Here is a 17456-nt window from a genome sequence, read left to right as displayed (position 1 = left end):
CACATACACACACACACACACACACACACACACACACACACACACACACACACACACACACACACACACAGTCAGCCACCAGTAAGTAGCCTTACATCTGGTGTAACAGCTGCAGCTGCAGCAGGAGGTTCTAGAAGACCTCAGGCATCCCCCACCATGACCCCTGACCTTGGAGAGGTCACAGCTTACCTTTTACCCCCTGAGGCTGGGTAGGGAAGACCCAGGGAGAAACCTGGAGTAATTTCTCACTGGGATGCAAGTTAGTTAGTTTGTTAGTTTCTCAGCTAGTCACCTAGTTATCTAGCCAGTTAGTTAGTTATTCATTCAGATCTTATGTGCAATTGGGACAGGGTTACCTCCACCAACCAGGTGCTAGGGCTAGTCTCTCTTCTCTCTATGACCAGATACTCAGAGAGAATCCTGTCCACTCCCACACATGTTAGTATGTCCACAGTCTCCCCTCTAAAAAAAGAAAGAGGTTTGGCTTGGCATTTCAGTCCAGAAATGCCTGCACAATATGTTTGTCTTTGCCAAAGACCAAGACACAATGTCATGCTGTTTGGGCTATGCTATGAAACCAGCTTCGGGAGGGGAATGGTAATGCTAGTGTCTCTGTGTAGAAAAGTTCCCCATTCCTCGAGCTATCAATGGAGAACTAGGTTTCAATACAGCATGGGAAAATATAGGTTTCAAAGCAGCATGAGTAGACTGCACTGTTTCAGTCTTTCAGTGCATGTGTCCGTGGGTTCAGCCACCTTGCTTAGTGTTGGATGATGCATTGCACAGTGCTGGAGTTGTTGAGAGTAGTTTGAATGGAACAATCCATGTTTATATAGCATGTAACAGCATACAGAAAGCTGAAAGTACAGTGTGACTTACCCTTGTAGAAGTAGTCTGTCATAATACAGCATGCTTTGTCAACTAACCCTGTCTGAGTTCCTGTCAGTGAGCGAACTCAGCAGCTACCTTCTAGGAATGCTCTCCTACTACTTCTTCTCTCTTCTATTTGAACCAAGAGGGGCTACGCCAGCTTCCTCCATGTGCCGCCCCCTCCCTCTCTGACTGTTTGTGTGTGTGTGTGTGTGTGTGTGTGTGTGTGTGTGTGTGTGTGTGTGTGTGTGTGTGTGTGTGTGTGTGTGTGTGTGTGTGTGTGTGTGTGTGTGTGTGTGTGTCTGTGCGTGTGTGTGTGTGTGTGTGTGTGTGTGTGTGTGTGTGTGTGTGTGTGTGTGCGTGTGTGTGTGTGTGTGTGCGTGTGTGTGTGTGTGTGCGCGCGTGTGTGTGTGAAACAGGGGAAGCAGTAAGGGGAAAGACATCAGCACAATCAAGTCTCTGAGGGTTCTGAGAGTGTTGCGACCTCTGAAGACTATCAAGCGTCTTCCAAAGCTCAAGGTTCGTTGAACTCTCACCACGTTTATTACTGTCTGTTAACAACCACATCCACCATTCTGATAAACATTTCTCCCAGGTAGGACCTTACAGTGTCCAGGCTGTTGGACCTCTTATTTGTCTCATCGTCAACCTCTATTTAAATCTGCCCCAGTCGCGTACAGATGGGCTGTGTGCCTTTGTTTGACTGTGTATCTCAGTGTCTCCAGGCTGTGTCTGACTGTATTGTTGTGTATCTCTGTGTCTCCAGGCTGTGTCTGACTGTGTTGTTGTGTATCTCTGTGTCTCCAGGCTGTGTCTGACTGTGTTGTTGTGTATCTCTGTATCTCCAGGCTGTGTCTGACTGTGTTGTTGTGTATCTCTGTGTCTCCAGGCTGTGTGGCTTTGTTTGACTGTGTATCTCTGTGTCTCCAGGCTGTGTCTGACTGTGTTGTTGTGTATCTCTGTGTCTCCAGGTTGTGTCTGACTGTATTGTTGTGTATCTCTGTGTCTCCAGGCTGTGTCTGACTGTGTTGTTGTGTATCTCTGTGTCTCCAGGCTGTGTCTGACTGTGTTGTTGTGTATCTCTGTGTCTCCAGGCTGTGTCTGACTGTGTTGTTGTGTATCTCTGTGTCTCCAGGCTGTGTCTGACTGTGTTGTTGTGTATCTCTGTGTCTCCAGGCTGTGTTTGACTGTGTGGTCAACTCCCTGAAGAACGTCCTGAACATCCTCATCGTCTACATGCTCTTCATGTTTATTTTTGCTGTGGTGGCCGTGCAGCTGTTCAAAGGAAGATTCTTCTACTGCACTGACGAGTCCAAAGAGTTTGAGCGCGATTGCAGGTCAGGAGATACACTCATGAAGACACACATACTGTATGGACACATGATGTAGACACACACACACACACACACACACACACACACACACACACACACACACACACACACACACACACACACACACACACACACACACACACACACAGTGTAAGTATGAACAATCTGTTGTGTGTTCCAGGGGCGAATATCTAGTCTATGAGCGGAATAATGAAGTGAAGGCGCAGAAGCGGGAGTGGAAGAAGTACGATTTCCACTACGACAACGTGCTTTGGGCCCTGCTCACCCTCTTCACCGTTTCTACCGGAGAGGGGTGGCCGCAGTAAGTACAGGACAGACACACACACATGTGCACGCACACACACACAGACTGATAGACACACAGACATATGTTCATGCACACACACAAAAAAACGATTTCTCTCTCTCTCGCTCTCTCTCTCTCAAACACACACACACATACACACACAGTCAAACACAAGCGCCCCACCCCCCCCATCCTAACCATCCCTCTCTCCTCTCTACCTTCCACCAGGGTGCTGAAACATTCAGTGGATGCGACCTATGAGAATCAGGGCCCGAGCCCGGGGTACCGGATGGAGATGTCCATCTTTTACGTGGTGTACTTCGTGGTCTTCCCCTTCTTCTTCGTCAATATCTTCGTAGCTCTCATCATCATCACTTTCCAGGAGCAAGGAGACAAGATGATGGAGGATTACAGTTTAGAGAAAAACGAGGTGAGAAGAGAGGGACAGGAGTGGAAGGGAGAAGGCAGAGAGGTTGGAGAAGAATGACATGAAAAAGTGATGGCAAAGATACTGTATTTAAAAATATATACAGTGCCTTGCGAAAGTATTCGGCCCCCTTGAACTTTGCGACCTTTTGCCACATTTCAGGCTTCAAACATAAAGATATAAAACTGTATTTTTTTGTGAAGAATCAACAACAAGTGGGACACAATCATGAAGTGGAACGACATTTATTGGATATTTCAAACTTTTTTAACAAATCAAAAACTGAAAAATTGGGCATGCAAAATTATTCAGCCCCCTTAAGTTAATACTTTGTAGCGCCACCTTTTGCTGCGATTACAGCTGTAAGTCGCTTGGGGAATGTCTCTATCAGTTTTGCACATCGAAAGACTGAATTTTTTTCCCATTCCTCCTTGCAAAACAGCTCGAGCTCAGTGAGGTTGACTTGGCCATTCTAACACCTGGATATGTTTATTTTTGAACCATTCCATTGTAGATTTTGCTTTATGTTTTGGATCATTGTCTTGTTGGAAGACAAATCTCCGTCCCAGTCTCAGGTCTTTTGCAAACTCCATCAGGTTTTCTTCCAGAATGGTCCTGTATTTGGCTCCATCCATCTTCCCATCAATTTTAACCATCTTCCCTGTCCCTGCTGAAGAAAAGCAGGCCCAAACCATGATGCTGCCACCACCATGTTTGACAGTGGGGATGGTGTGTTCAGGGTGATGAGCTGTGTTGCTTTTACGCCAAACATAACGTTTTGCATTGTTGCCAAAAAGTTCAATTTTGGTTTCATCTGACCAGAGCACCTTCTTCCACATGTTTGGTGTGTCTCCCAGGTGGCTTGTGGCAAACTTTAAACAACACTTTTTATGGATATCTTTAAGAAATGGCTTTCTTCTTGCCACTCTTCCATAAAGGCCAGATTTGTGCAATATACGACTGATTGTTGTCCTATGGACAGAGTCTACCACCTCAGCTGTAGATCTCTGCAGTTCATCCAGAGTGATCATGGGCCTCTTGGCTGCATCTCTGATCAGTCTTCTCCTTGTATGAGCTGAAAGTTTAGAGGGACGGCCAGGTCTTGGTAGATTTGGAGTGGTCTGATACTCCTTCCATTTCAATATTATCGCTTGCACAGTGCTCCTTGGGATGTTTAAAGCTTGGGAAATCTTTTTGTATCCAAATCCGGCTTTAAACTTCTTCACAACAGTATCTCGGACCTGCCTGGTGTGTTCCTTGTTCTTCATGATGCTCTCTGCGCTTTTAACGGACCTCTGAGACTATCACAGTGCAGGTGCATTTATACGGAGACTTGATTACACACAGGTGGATTGTATTTATCATCATTAGTCATTTAGGTCAACATTGGATCATTCAGAGATCCTCACTGATCTTCTGGAAAGAGTTTGCTGCACTGAAAGTAAAGTGGCTGAATAATTTTGCACGGCCAATTTTTAAGTTTTTGATTTGTTAAAAAAGTTTAAAATATCCAATAAATGTCGTTCCACTTCATGATTGTGTCCCACTTGTTGTTGATTCTTCACAAAAAAATACAGTTTTATATCTTTATGTTTGAAGCCTGCAATGTGGCAAAAGGTCGCAAAGTTCAAGGGGGCCGAATACTTTTGCAAGGCACTGTATATATTTAACTAGGCAAGTCAGTTAAGAACAAATTCTTATTTACAATGACGGCCAACCCCGGCAAAAACCCTAACCCGGGTGACGCTGGGCCAATTGTGCACCGCCCTATGGGATTCCCAATCACAGCCGGTTATGATGCAGCCTGGAATTGAACCAGGGTCTGTAGTGACTCCTTTGTCACTGAGATGCAGTGTCTTAGACCACTGCGCCACTTGGGAATTGTAAAAAAATGTGTAGCTATTATTTGTAACAACCCCAGGCTTCTAAGAGTGTGACAAAAACATCCAAGGGAGATTGGGACCGCTCAGTTGGGACCGTGACTAGCATGCTCTCCTTAAGAACAGATGGCCGGCGTTCAACGCCCCCCAGTGGTGTAACCTAGTCCCGCAGGTCTCAAATAGTTCTAGACTAGAACAAAAGCCTGATGAAGGCATTTGCTGAAACACATTGGTTGTAACAATAACATAAATTTTCACACACTGGTTTAATCAATGTTGTTTCCACGTCATTTCAATGAAATGATGTTGAACCACCGTGGAATAGATGTTGAATCGATGTCCATGCCCATTGGGAAACTTCGGTAACACTTTACTTGATACCAAGCGACATAACACATTATGACACGGTCATAACCTTTTGTAATATGGTCATATATGTAGACCTGTTGTGACATATATTGTGAGATATATACACCTATATAAGAGTGTCGTAACCCACAAAACCTACCACACAAGGAAAAACATCTGATTACATCACAGCCTACGTGTCAACAGTATGTTTACAGTATGTTGTATAATTGTTTTTAAATTGACCATGTTAAATTATAATTATAATTGCGCACACGCTGATGTCAGGCATGCACCTACGCCAATGCTCTGTTGATGAATGCAGGAGCAGATTTCAGAATCAGGACAAGACACCCTCTTTTTGACTGAGGGCATGTACTTGACAGGCCTATCTGGCTTATATGATTATGATGGTCATAATGCTAATTGACAGTGTCATAAAGTGTATTTTCTTAGTCCTAGTAAAGTGACACAGGATGTTCATAAGTTATTTATCTGTCAGGTGTGTGCGTACTGGTAGAGTCTGGTGCAGGAGAGCAGAGAGTTGTGAACAGGCACACACTTTATTGAGGCAGGAGAAACCAACAGACGGACGCCACTGCTTCAAAACCTTCAGCCAATTGGCAAAAGTGCCAAACGAGCAAACAGTCAAAATAATTATGTTCAAACAAATAAACGCACCTCGTGACAAAACACAGAATATACGAACACCAGTCTGGTGAGTCAAACATGACACGTAACACAAACAATATCACACAAAGCCATGAGGGGGAACAGAGGAATGAATACATGCAGTGTGATTAGGAAATAAAAACCAGGTGTGCAAAACAAGACAAAACAAATGGATCAATGACAAATGGAGCGGCGATCGCTAGAAAGCCGGTGACGTCGACCGCCGCCCGAACAAGGAGAGGAGCCGACTTCGGTGGAAGTCGTGACATTATCCTGTGGCGGACTGCAATAGCATCGAATAGTCCCCGCGATATGCAACTGTTCAGGGAAATCAGGAACCAATACACACAGTCAGTCAGGAAAGCAAAGGCTAGCTTTTTCAAACAGATATTTGCATCCTGTAGCTCTAACTCTAAAAGGTTTTGGGACACTGTAAAGTCCATGGAGAACAAGAGCATCTCCTCCCAGCTGCCCACTGCTCTGAGGCTAGGTAAAACTGTCACCACCGATAAATCCACAATAATCGAGACCATGATTTCCTTCTGGCTACTGCAACCCCGGCCAAAAGCTTTGCACCCCCCGCAGCTACTTGCCCAAGCCACCCCAGCTTCTCCTTCACCCAAATCCAGATAGGAGATGTTCTGAAAGAGCTGCAAAACCTGGACCCGTACAAATCAGCTGGGCTAGACAATCTGGACCCTCTCTTTCTAAAATTATCTGCCGCCATTGTTGCAACCCCTATTACCAGTCTGTTCAACCTCTCTTTCGTATTGTCCGAGATCCCTAAAGATAGGTAAGCTGCCGCGGTCATCCCCTTCTTCAAAGGGGGTGACACTCTAGACCCAAACTGTTATAGACCTATATCCATCCTGCCTTGCCTTTCTAAAGTCTTCGAAAGCTAAGTTAATAAACAGATCACAGACCATTTCGAATCCCACCGTACCTTCTCCGCTGTGCAGTCCGGTTTCTGAGCTGGTCACGGGTGCACCTCAGCCACGCTCAAGGTACTAAACAATATCATAACCGCCATCAATAAAAGATTGTACTGTGCAGCTGTCTTTATCGACCTGGCTAAGGCTTTCGACTCTGTCAATCACCGTATTCTTATCGGCAGACTCAACAGCCTTGGTTTCTCAAATGACTGCCTCACCTGGTTCACCAACTACTTATCAGACAGACAAATCAGAGGGGCTGTTGTATGGACCTCTGTCAGTCTCTATGGTAGTACCGCAGGGTTCAATACTCGGGCAGACTCTTTTCTCTGTATACATCAACGATGTCGCTCTTGCTGCGGGTGATTCCCTGATCCACCTCTACGCAGACGACACCATTCTGTATACATTTGGCCCTTCTTTGGACACTGTGCTAACAAACATCCAAACGAGCTTCAATGCCATTACAACACTCCTTCCATGGCCTCCAACTACTCTTTAACTCTAGTAAAAATAAATGCATGCTTTTCAACCGTTCACTGTCCCCATCCGCCTGGCCGACCAGCATCACTACTCTGGACGGTTCTGACCTAGAATATCTGGACAACTACAGGTACCTAGGTGTCTGGCTAGACTGTTAAATTCTCCTTCCAGACTCATATTAAACATCTCAAATCCAAAAATTAAATCTCGAATCGGCTTTCTATTTCACAACAAAGCCTCCTTCACTCACGCCGCCAAACATACCCTAGTAAAACTGACTATCCTACTGATCCTTGACTTCGGCGATGTCATTTACAAAATAGCCTCCAACACTCTACTCAGCAAACTGGATACAGTCTATCACAGTGCCATCCGTTTTGTCACCAAAGCCCCATATACCACCCACCACTGCGACCTGTTTGCTCTCGTTGGCTGGCCCTCGCTACATATTTGTCGCAAGACCCACTGGCTTCAGGTCATCTATAAGTCTTTGCTAGGCAACGCTCCGCCTTATCTCAGCTCGCTGGTCACGATAACAACACACACCCGTAGCATGCGCAGCAGCAGGTATATCTCACTGGTCATCCCCAAAGCCAACACCTCATTTGGTCGCCTTTCTTTCCAGTTCTCTGCTGCCAATGACTGGAACGAATTGCAAAAATCGCTGAAGCTGGAGACTTATATTTCCCTCACTAACTTTAAACATCAGCTATCTGAGCAGCTAACCGATCGCTGCAGCTGTACGTAGCCCATCTGTAAATAGCCCATCCGATCTACCTACCTCATCCCCATATTGTTTTTATTTAGTTTTCTGCTCTTTTGTGCACCAGTATTTGTACTTGCACATCATCATCTGCACATCTATCGCTCCAGTGTTAATTTGTTAAATTGTAGTTACTTGCTACTATGTCCTATTTATTGCTTTACCTCCTCACGCCATTTGCACACACTGTATATAGACTTTTGGACTGTGTTATTGACTGTACGCTTGTTTATTCCATGTTTAACTCTGTGTTGTTGTTTGTGTCGCACTGCTTTGCTTTATCTTGGCCAGGTCACAATTGTAAATGAGAACTTGTTCTCAACTGGCCTATCTGGTTAAATAAAGGTGAAATCAAATTTAAAAAATAAAATAAACATTTAAAATATGATGGCAAAAAAACATGACTAAAGAATTCATTACAACAACAAAGGACTTACGTTACAAACTTTCTAACAAATGGAACTCAAACAAATGGAAGAAATGTGGGTTTTGACACTCTTATGTAGGTGTCATAACCAGCCATAAAATAATTAAATATATGTCACAACAGGTGACATATGTGGGTCATGACAGTGTTATGACCATATTATGACAGGTTATGACAAGTTATATCAGCTGTTATGACATATGATGACATGGTTCAGACCGTGTCATAACGGTCCTACCAAGAGTTAATGAATATCTTCTCATCTTTAGAACAAAAGCCTACACATCCTGTGGGTTTGCAGGATCAGGATAGTAGACCACAGCACTTTCAGTGAGATATTAACCCATTGTTGTCTGTCTGTGTATGTGTGTGTTTCCAGAGAGGCTGCATAGACTTCGCCATTAATGCCAAACCGTTGACGCGACACATGCCTAAGAACAAGCAAAGCTGCCAGTACCGCATGTGGGAGTTTGTGGTGTCGCCGCCATTCGAGTATACAATCATGGCTATGATCGCGCTCAATACTATCGTACTTATGATGAAGGTACAACAAGCCTGGACACCCTGATTATATCACTTCATATACATACCCTCACTTCACTCACACACATATAACTTAACATGGAAGTCTCTCTCTCTCTCTCTATATATATATATATCTATCTATCTGATTTAACTAATGTTTCTGCCTCTGTGTGTGCTAACCTGTGTGAGTGTCTCTATCTGTCTTCATATGTGTCTTCCTCTCTGTCTGTGGTTGTCTGTGTCTCTGTGTGTGTTTGGATGTGTCTTCCTCTCTGTCTGTGGTTGTCTGTGTCTCTGTGTGTGTTTGGATGTGTCTTCCTCTCTGTCTGTGGTTGTCTGTGTCTCTGTGTGTGTTTGGATGTGTCTTCCTCTCTGTCTGTGGTTGTCTGTGTCTCTGTGTGTGTTTGGATGTGTCTTCCTCTCTGTCTGTGGTTGTCTGTGTCTGTGTGTGTTTGGATGTGTCTTCCTCTCTGTCTGTGGTTGTCTGTGTCTGTGTGTGTTTGGATGTGTCTTCCTCTCTGTCTGTGGTTGTCTGTGTCTGTGTGTGTTTGGATGTGTCTTCCTCTCTGTCTGTGGTTGTCTGTGTCTGTGTGTGTTTGGATGTGTCTTCCTCTCTGTCTGTGTTTGTCTGTGTCTGGATGTGTCTTCCTCTCTGTCTGTGGTTGTCTGTGTCTGTGTGTGTTTGGATGTGTCTTCCTCTCTGTCTGTGGTTGTCTGTGTCTCTGTGTGTGTTTGGATGTGTCTTCCTCTCTGTCTGTGGTTGTCTGTGTCTGTGTGTGTTTGGATGTGTCTTCCTCTCTGTCTGTGGTTGTCTGTGTCTGTGTGTGTTTGGATGTGTCTTCCTCTCTGTCTGTGGTTGTCTGTGTCTGTGTGTGTTCGGATGTGTCTTCCTCTCTGTCTGTGTTTGTCTGTGTCTGTGTGTGCTTGGATGTGTCTTCCTCTCTGTCTGTGGTTGTCTGTGTCTGTGTGTGTTTGGATGTGTCTTCCTCTCTGTCTGTGGTTGTCTGTGTCTCTGTGTGTGTTTGGATGTGTCTTCCTCTCTGTCTGTGGTTGTCTGTGTCTGTGTGTGTTTGGATGTGTCTTCCTCTCTGTCTGTGGTTGTCTGTGTCTCTGTGTGTGTTTGGATGTGTCTTCCTCTCTGTCTGTGGTTTTCTGTGTCTCTGTGTGTGTTTGGATGTGTCTTCCTCTCTGTCTGTGGTTGTCTGTGTCTGTGTGTGTTTGGATGTGTCTTCCTTTCTGTCTGTGGTTGTCTGTGTCTCTGTGTGTGTTTGGATGATATTTGTCATATTCTTTTATGCATTTATTTCTGTCTCTGTATTTGTGTTATTGTGCATTTCTGTGTACTTGTGTATGTCTATGTGCATATATTTGTAAATGCATGCATGTGCAAATATTTGTGCATGTGTGTGTGCATGTGGGTGTGTGTGTGTGTGTGTGCATGTGGGTGTGTGTGTGTGTGTGTGTGTGTGTAGTATGACGGAGCCTCTCCGGCCTACGAGGCTGTGCTGGCCAACCTGAACATCGTGTTCACCTCGCTGTTCTCCATGGAGTGTGTGCTCAAGATCATCGCCTTTGGAGTGCTGGTAAGTGTGACACACACGTCTTCCAATGATGATAGGAATGCATTTTAGATGTAACTAACTAGCTAACTAACTACATATAACTAACTAACTAAGCAATCTATCAATCTAACATGCCAAAGCTTGCCCTCAAAGTATAGTCCTATAGCGATCTGAGAATGTAACTAATCAGCTAGCTAACTACATGTAACTAACTAGATTGAATCTAATGATCTGTCTATCTGTCTCTCTATCTACTATCTACTGGTAGTATGTGTATACATGTATAGAGATTAATATTGTTTTTCCTAGTTAATAACCTATGTGTACTGTAGCAGTCACCTGGGTATTGAGAGAGACAAATGGCTATAGGCGGAGGGATGGGTGAGAGGAGAGTGAAGGAGAGGAGAAAGGCACAGAGGAGACCGTTTGAGGAAGAGTGGTGGGAAGATATATGGAGAAGAGGGGGAATAATTTGAGAAGCGAGAGAGAGATAAAAAGAGAGAGAGAAAGAGAGAGAGAGAAAGAGAGAGAGAGGAAGAGGGAGAGAGAGAGAATGTTTTTAGATTTAAATAACATTTATTGGGTCTGGGAACCCTCAACACAATAAACACTCAAACAAAACCGTGGTTACACATCAATTAAAAACACAACACCAAATATCCCTCCACACTAACTCTACACAACAGCCTCTGAATACCCCATATACTCATAAACAGATCAATGTTGTTGTAATAGGCAAACTCAACCCCCAGTCTCGCTGCCAACATCCCCTCCAGCATTCCCACCACACCCGCAGACCCCTGTCCCCAAATACTGTTCTTTCGTGTCTTCCATATTGCTAATGTACAGTGCCTTGCGAAAGTATTCGGCCCCCTTGAACTTTTAGACCTTTTGCCACATTTCAGGCTTCAAACATAAAGATATAAAACTGTATTTTTTTGTGAAGAATCAACAACAAGTGGGACACAATCATGAAGTGGAACGACATTTATTGGATATTTCAAACTTTTTTAACAAATCAAAAACTGAAAAATTGGGTGTGCAAAATTATTCAGCCCCTTTAAGTTAATACTTTGTAGCGCCACCTTTTGCTGCGATTACAGCTGTAAGTCGCTTGGGGTATGTCTCTATCAGTTTTGCACATCGAGAGACTGAATTTTTTTCCCATTCCTCCTTGCAAAACAGCTCGAGCTCAGTGAGGTTGGATGGAGAGCATTTGTGAACAGCAGTTTTCAGTTCTTTCCACAGATTCTCGATTTGATTCAGGTCTGGACTTTGACTTGGCCATTCTAACACCTGGATATGTTTATTTTTGAACCATTCCATTGTAGATTTTGCTTTATGTTTTGGATCATTGTCTTGTTGGAATGCAAATCTCCGTCCCAGTCTCAGGTCTTTTGCAAACTCCATCAGGTTTTCTTCCAGAATGGTCCTGTATTTGGCTCCATCCATCTTCCCATCAATTTTAACCATCTTCCCTGTCCCTGCTGAAGAAAAGCAGGCCCAAACCATGATGCTGCCACCACCATGTTTGACAGTGGGGATGGTGTGTTCAGCTGTGTTGCTTTTACGCCAAACATAACGTTTTGCATTGTTGCCAAAAAGTTCAATTTTGGTTTCATCTGACCAGAGCACCTTCTTCCACATGTTTGGTGTGTCTCCCAGGTGGCTTGTGGCAAACTTTAAACGACACTTTTTATGGATATCTTTAAGAAATGGCTTTCTTCTTGCCACTCTTCCATAAAGGCCAGATTTGTGCAATATATGACTGATTGTTGTCCTATGGACAGAGTCTCCCACATCAGCTGTAGATCTCTGCAGTTCATCCAGAGTGATCATGGGCCTCTTGGCTGCATCTCTGATCAGTCTTCTCCTTGTATGAGCTGAAAGTTTAGAGGGACGGCCAGATCTTGGTAGATTTGCAGTGGTCTGATACTCCTTCCATTTCAATATTATCGCTTGCACAGTGCTCCTTGGGATGTTTAAAGCTTGGGAAATCTTTTTGTATCCAAATCCGGCTTTAAACTTCTTCACAACAGTATCTCGGACCTGCCTGATGTGTTCCTTGTTCTTCATGATGCTCTCTGCGCTTTTAACGGACCTCTGAGACTATCACAGTGCAGGTGCATTTATACGGAGACTTGATTACACACAGGTGGATTGTATTTATCATCATTAGTCATTTAGGTCAACATTGGATCATTCAGAGATCCTCACTGAACTTCTGGAGAGAGTTTGCTGCACTGAAAGTAAAGTGGCTGAATAATTTTGCACGCCCAATTTTTCAGTTTTTGATTTGTTAAAAAAGTTTGAAATATCCAATAAATGTCGTTCCACTTCATGATTGTGTCCCACTTGTTGTTGATTCTTCACAAAAAAATACAGTTTTATATCTTTATGTTTGAAGCCTGAAATGTGGCAAAAGGTCGCAAAGTTCAAGGGGGCCGAATACTTTCGCAAGGCACTGTAGCTGCCCCTGACACAAAATTAAGCAAGAGAACTACACCCCTTCGACTAAACCTGTACTTTGGCCCTAAATATAAACTGTTGGGAAGAGAAAACCTCTCCCAGAGCAGAGAACCAGCTAGTGATCAGGTCAGTCATCCCGACCAACCTGGGACACTGTAAGAACAGATGTGCCAATTTCAGACTCCGGTGAGCCTAAAAACATAAACACCTGTCGCCGAAAAGACATGTTTCAAAGCCGGGTGTTTGAAATGACATAACCTGTTTCAAACCTGGGTGTTTGAAATGACATAACCTGTTTCAAAGCCGGGTGTTTGAAATGACATAACCTGTTTCAAAGCCGGGTGTTTGAAATGACATAACCTGTTTCAAAGCCGGGTGTTTGAAATGACATAACCTGTTTCAAAGCCGGGTGTTTTAAAAGACATAACCGGTTTCAAAGCCGGGTGTTTGCAACCCAATGCTTAATTGATCTTGCAAACTTCCCAAACCGCAATAACTCGCGCTTCAATAGCTCATTGGGAATAAATGATGGTACATTTGAAATCGTTACCCTTGTTGGCGGAGAAAAAAGCTGCGTAACTTGAATAAACATAGCTTTAAGAAGTACGCCATACTCAACCATACGATCTACAAGACACTCTTCTTTAAGAAAAACCACCACCGCTTTATTCATCCGTGACGCATAAGCAACATTCTCGTATCCTACCTTCTCTCCTACGGCGGCCAGAAACTCCTCCACCGTGACAGTAGCTTCAGTAACACACCTAAAGCCGTGCCGAAGTGACAGGGGCGACGTCCCCATGTGGGTCACCATCCCCTCCAAAACCAGGGCAATTCCGAATAATACAATATACTTAATACTACCACAAAAATAAAAACATTAATAACATTAATCATGCATAGAAAAAGGCAAACCACCAAGAAAAGGAAACTCCAGACAACACTCGCACTCGCTCATACAATTCCCAGCATGCACCAAACACTCCCAACATGCAGAGGGAGAGAGAGAGGGAGAGAGAGAGAGAGAGAGAGAGAGAGAGAGAGAGAGAGAGAGAGAGAGAGAGAGAGAGAGAGAGAGAGACTAATAAAAAGGAGAGTCAGGGATTTTAGGGATGGTAAAGATTTAGTGGAACAGGAACAAAGAGGACACACACAGGTAAATACGAACACATATAAATACACACACAGACATACAGTAGGGAGAACAAGTATTTGAAACACTGTCGATTTTGCAGGTGTTCCTACTTACAAAGCATGTAGAGGTCTGTAATTTTTATCATAGGTACACTTCAACTGTGAGAGACGGAATCTAAAACAAAAATCCAGAAAATTAGCATTTTATTGCATGACATAAGTATTTGATACATAGGAAAAGCAGAACTTAATATTTGGTACAGAAACCTTTGTTTGCAATTACAGAGATCATACGTTTCCTGTAGTTCTTGACCAGGTTTGCACACACTGCAGCAGGGATTTTGGCCCAATCCTCCATACAGACCTTCTCCAGATCCTTCAGGTAGCGGGGCTGTCGCTGGGCAATACGGACTTTCAGCTCCCTTCAAAGATTTTCTATTGGGTTTAGGTCTGGAGACTAGCTAGGCCACTACAGGACCTTGAGATGCTTCTTACGGAGCCACTACTTAGTTGCCCTGGCTGTGTGTTTTGGGTCGTGCTGGAAGATCCAGCCATGACCCATCTTCAGTGCTCTTACTGAGGGAAGGAGGTTGTTGGCCAAGATTTTGCGATACAGGGCCCCATCCATCCTCCCCTCAATACGGTGCAGTCGTCCAGTCCCCTTTGCAGTAAAGCATCCCCAAAGAATGATGTTTCCACCTCCATGCTTCACGGTTGGGATGTTGTTCTTGGGGTTGTGCTCATCCTTTTTCTTCATCCAAACACGGTGAGTGGAGTTTAGACCAAAAAGCTACATTTTTGTCTCATCAGACCACATGACCTTCTTCCATTCCTCCTCTGGATCATCCAGATGGTCATAGGGACACTTCAGACGGACCTGGACATGCGCTGGTTTGAGCAGGGGGACCTTGCGTGCGCTGCAGGATTTTAATCCATGACGGCGTAGTGTGTTACTAATGGTTTTCTTTGAGACTGTGGTCCCAGCTCTCTTCAGGTCATTGACCAGGTCCTGCCGTGTAGTTCTGGGCTGATCCCTCACCTTCCTCATGATCATTGATGCCCCACGAGGTGAGATCTTGCATGGAGCCCCAGACCGAGGGTGATTGACCGTCATCTTGAACTTCTTCCATTTTCTAAGAATTGTGCCAACAGTTGTTGCCTTCTCATCAAGCTGCTTGCCTATTGTCCTGTAGCCCTTCCCAGCCTTGTGCAGGTCTACAATTTTATCCCTGATGTCCTTACACAGCTCTCTGGTCTTGGCCATTGTGGAGAGGTTGGAGTCTGTTTGATTGAGTGTGTGGACAGGTGTCTTTTATACAGGTAACGAGTTCAAACAGGTGCAGTTAATACAGGTAATGAGTGGAGAACAGGAGGGCTTCTTAAAGAAAAAACTAACAGCTCTCTGAGAGCCGGAATTCTTACTGGTTGGTAGGTGATCAAATACTTATGTCATGCAATAAAATGCAAATGAATTTCTTAATTTACTGGATTTTTGTTTTAGATTCCGTCTCTCACAGTTGAAGTGTACCTATGATAAACATTATATGCTTTGTAAGTAGGAAAACCGGCAAAATCGGCAGTGTATCAAATACTTGTTCTCTCCACTGTACATGCCTAGTGAAAATGCACAGAGAGTATGGTGTTTTAATTAGTTCTGTCCTAATGCACAGAGAGTATGGTGTTTTATTTAGTTCTGTCCTAATGCACAGAGAGTATGGTGTTTTATTTAGTTCTGTCCTAATGCACAGAGAGTATGGTGTTTTAATTAGTTCTGTCCTAATACACAGAGAGTATGGTGTTTTAATTAGTTCTGTCCTAATGCACAGAGAGTATGGTGTTTTAATTATTTCTGTCGTAATGCAAAGAGAGTATGGTGTTTTAAATAGTTCTGTCCTAATGCACAGAGAGTATGTTTTGTCCTAATGCACAGAGAGTATGGTGTTTTAATTAGTTCTGTCCTAATGCACAGAGAGTATGGTGTTTTATGTGGTTCTGTCCTAATGCACAGAGAGTATGGTGTTTTAATTAGTTCTGTCCTAATGCACAGAGAGTATGGTGTTTTATTTAGTTATGTCCTAATGCACAGAGAGTATGTTCTGTCCTAATGCACAGAAAGTATGGTGTTTTAATTAGTTCTGTCCTAATGCACAGAGAGTATGGTGTTTTATGTGGTTCTGTCCTAATGCACAGAGAGTATGGTGTTTTAATTAGTTCTGTCCTAATGCACAGAGAGTATGGTGTTTTATTTAGTTATGTCCTAATGCACAGAGAGTATGTTCTGTCCTAATGCACAGAGAGTATGGTGTTTTATTTAGTTCTGTCCTAATGCACAGAGAGTATGGTGTTTTAATTAGTTCTGTCCTAATGCACAGAGTATGGTGTTTTAATTTGTTCTGTCCTAATGCACAGAGAGTATGGTGTTTTAATTATTTATGTCCTAATGCACAGAGAGTATGGTGTTTTAAATAGTTCTGTCCTAATGCACAGAGAGTATGTTCTGTCCTAATGCACAGAGAGTATGGTGTTTTAATTAGTTCTGTCCTAATTCACAGAGAGTATGGTGTTTTAATTAGTTCTGTCCTAATGCATAGAGAATATGGTGTTTTATTTAGTTATTTCCTAATGCACAGAGAATATGGTGTTTTATTTAGTTCTGTCCTAATGCACAGAGAGTATGTTCTGTCCTAATGCACAGAGAGTATGGTGTTTTAATTAGTTCTGTCCTAATGCACAGAGAGTATGATGTTTTAATTAGTTCTGTCCTAATGCACAGAGAGTATGGTGTTTTAATTAGTTCTGTCCTAATGCACAGAGAATATGGTGTTTTATTTAGTTCTGTCCTAATGCACAGAGAATATGGTGTTTTATTTAGTTCTGTCCTAATGCACAGAGAGTATGGTGTTTTAATTAGTTCTGTCCTAATGCACATAGTATGGTGTTTTAATTTGTTCTGTCCTAATGCACAGAGAGTATGGTGTTTTAATTATGTATGTCCTAATGCACAGAGAGTATGGTGTTTTAAATAGTTCTGTCCTAATGCACAGAGAGTATGTTCTGTCCTAATGCACAGAGAGTATGGTGTTTTAATTAGTTATTTCCTAATGCACAGAGAATATGGTGTTTTATTTAGTTATTTCCTAATGCATAGAGAATATGGTGTTTTAATTAGTTCTGTCCTAATGCACAGAGAATATGATGTTTTATTTAGTTCTGTCCTAATGCACAGAGAGTATGGTGTTTTAATTAGTTCTGTCCTAATGCACAGAGAATATGGTGTTTTATTTAGTTCTGTCCTAATGCACAGAGAGTATGGTGTTTTAATT

At 43.2% G+C, this 17456-nt stretch overlaps 2 protein-coding genes across 27 annotated transcripts in view; one reads left to right on the top strand and one right to left on the bottom strand.

Moving 5' to 3' along the window:
- cacna1aa (calcium voltage-gated channel subunit alpha1 Aa) overlaps window positions 1-17456 on the top strand; it is a 175654-nt gene that overhangs the window by 91555 nt on the left and 66643 nt on the right. For all 26 annotated transcript variants that reach the window (XM_090193918.1, XM_090193913.1, XM_090193928.1 and 23 more), the window contains 6 exons: window positions 1290-1389; window positions 2047-2207; window positions 2386-2526; window positions 2740-2941; window positions 8823-8987; window positions 10441-10551. In XM_090193918.1, the coding sequence (XP_090050044.1) occupies window positions 1290-1389; window positions 2047-2207; window positions 2386-2526; window positions 2740-2941; window positions 8823-8987; window positions 10441-10551 (880 nt within the window). The remainder of the gene's footprint in view (window positions 1-1289; window positions 1390-2046; window positions 2208-2385; window positions 2527-2739; window positions 2942-8822; window positions 8988-10440; window positions 10552-17456) is intronic.
- Window positions 1-17456, bottom strand: part of LOC110538722 (alkB homolog 7, RNA demethylase) — a 185925-nt gene that overhangs the window by 113337 nt on the left and 55132 nt on the right. The window lies entirely within an intron of this gene.

This window comes from Oncorhynchus mykiss, chromosome 12 (assembly GCF_057628025.1).
Source record: "Oncorhynchus mykiss isolate SJ-2025 chromosome 12, ASM5762802v1, whole genome shotgun sequence".
NCBI classification, from domain to species: Eukaryota; Metazoa; Chordata; class Actinopteri; order Salmoniformes; family Salmonidae; genus Oncorhynchus; species Oncorhynchus mykiss.
The sequence above is the reverse complement of the archived record's forward strand: the minus strand, read 5'-3'. Positions and strand labels throughout refer to the sequence as shown.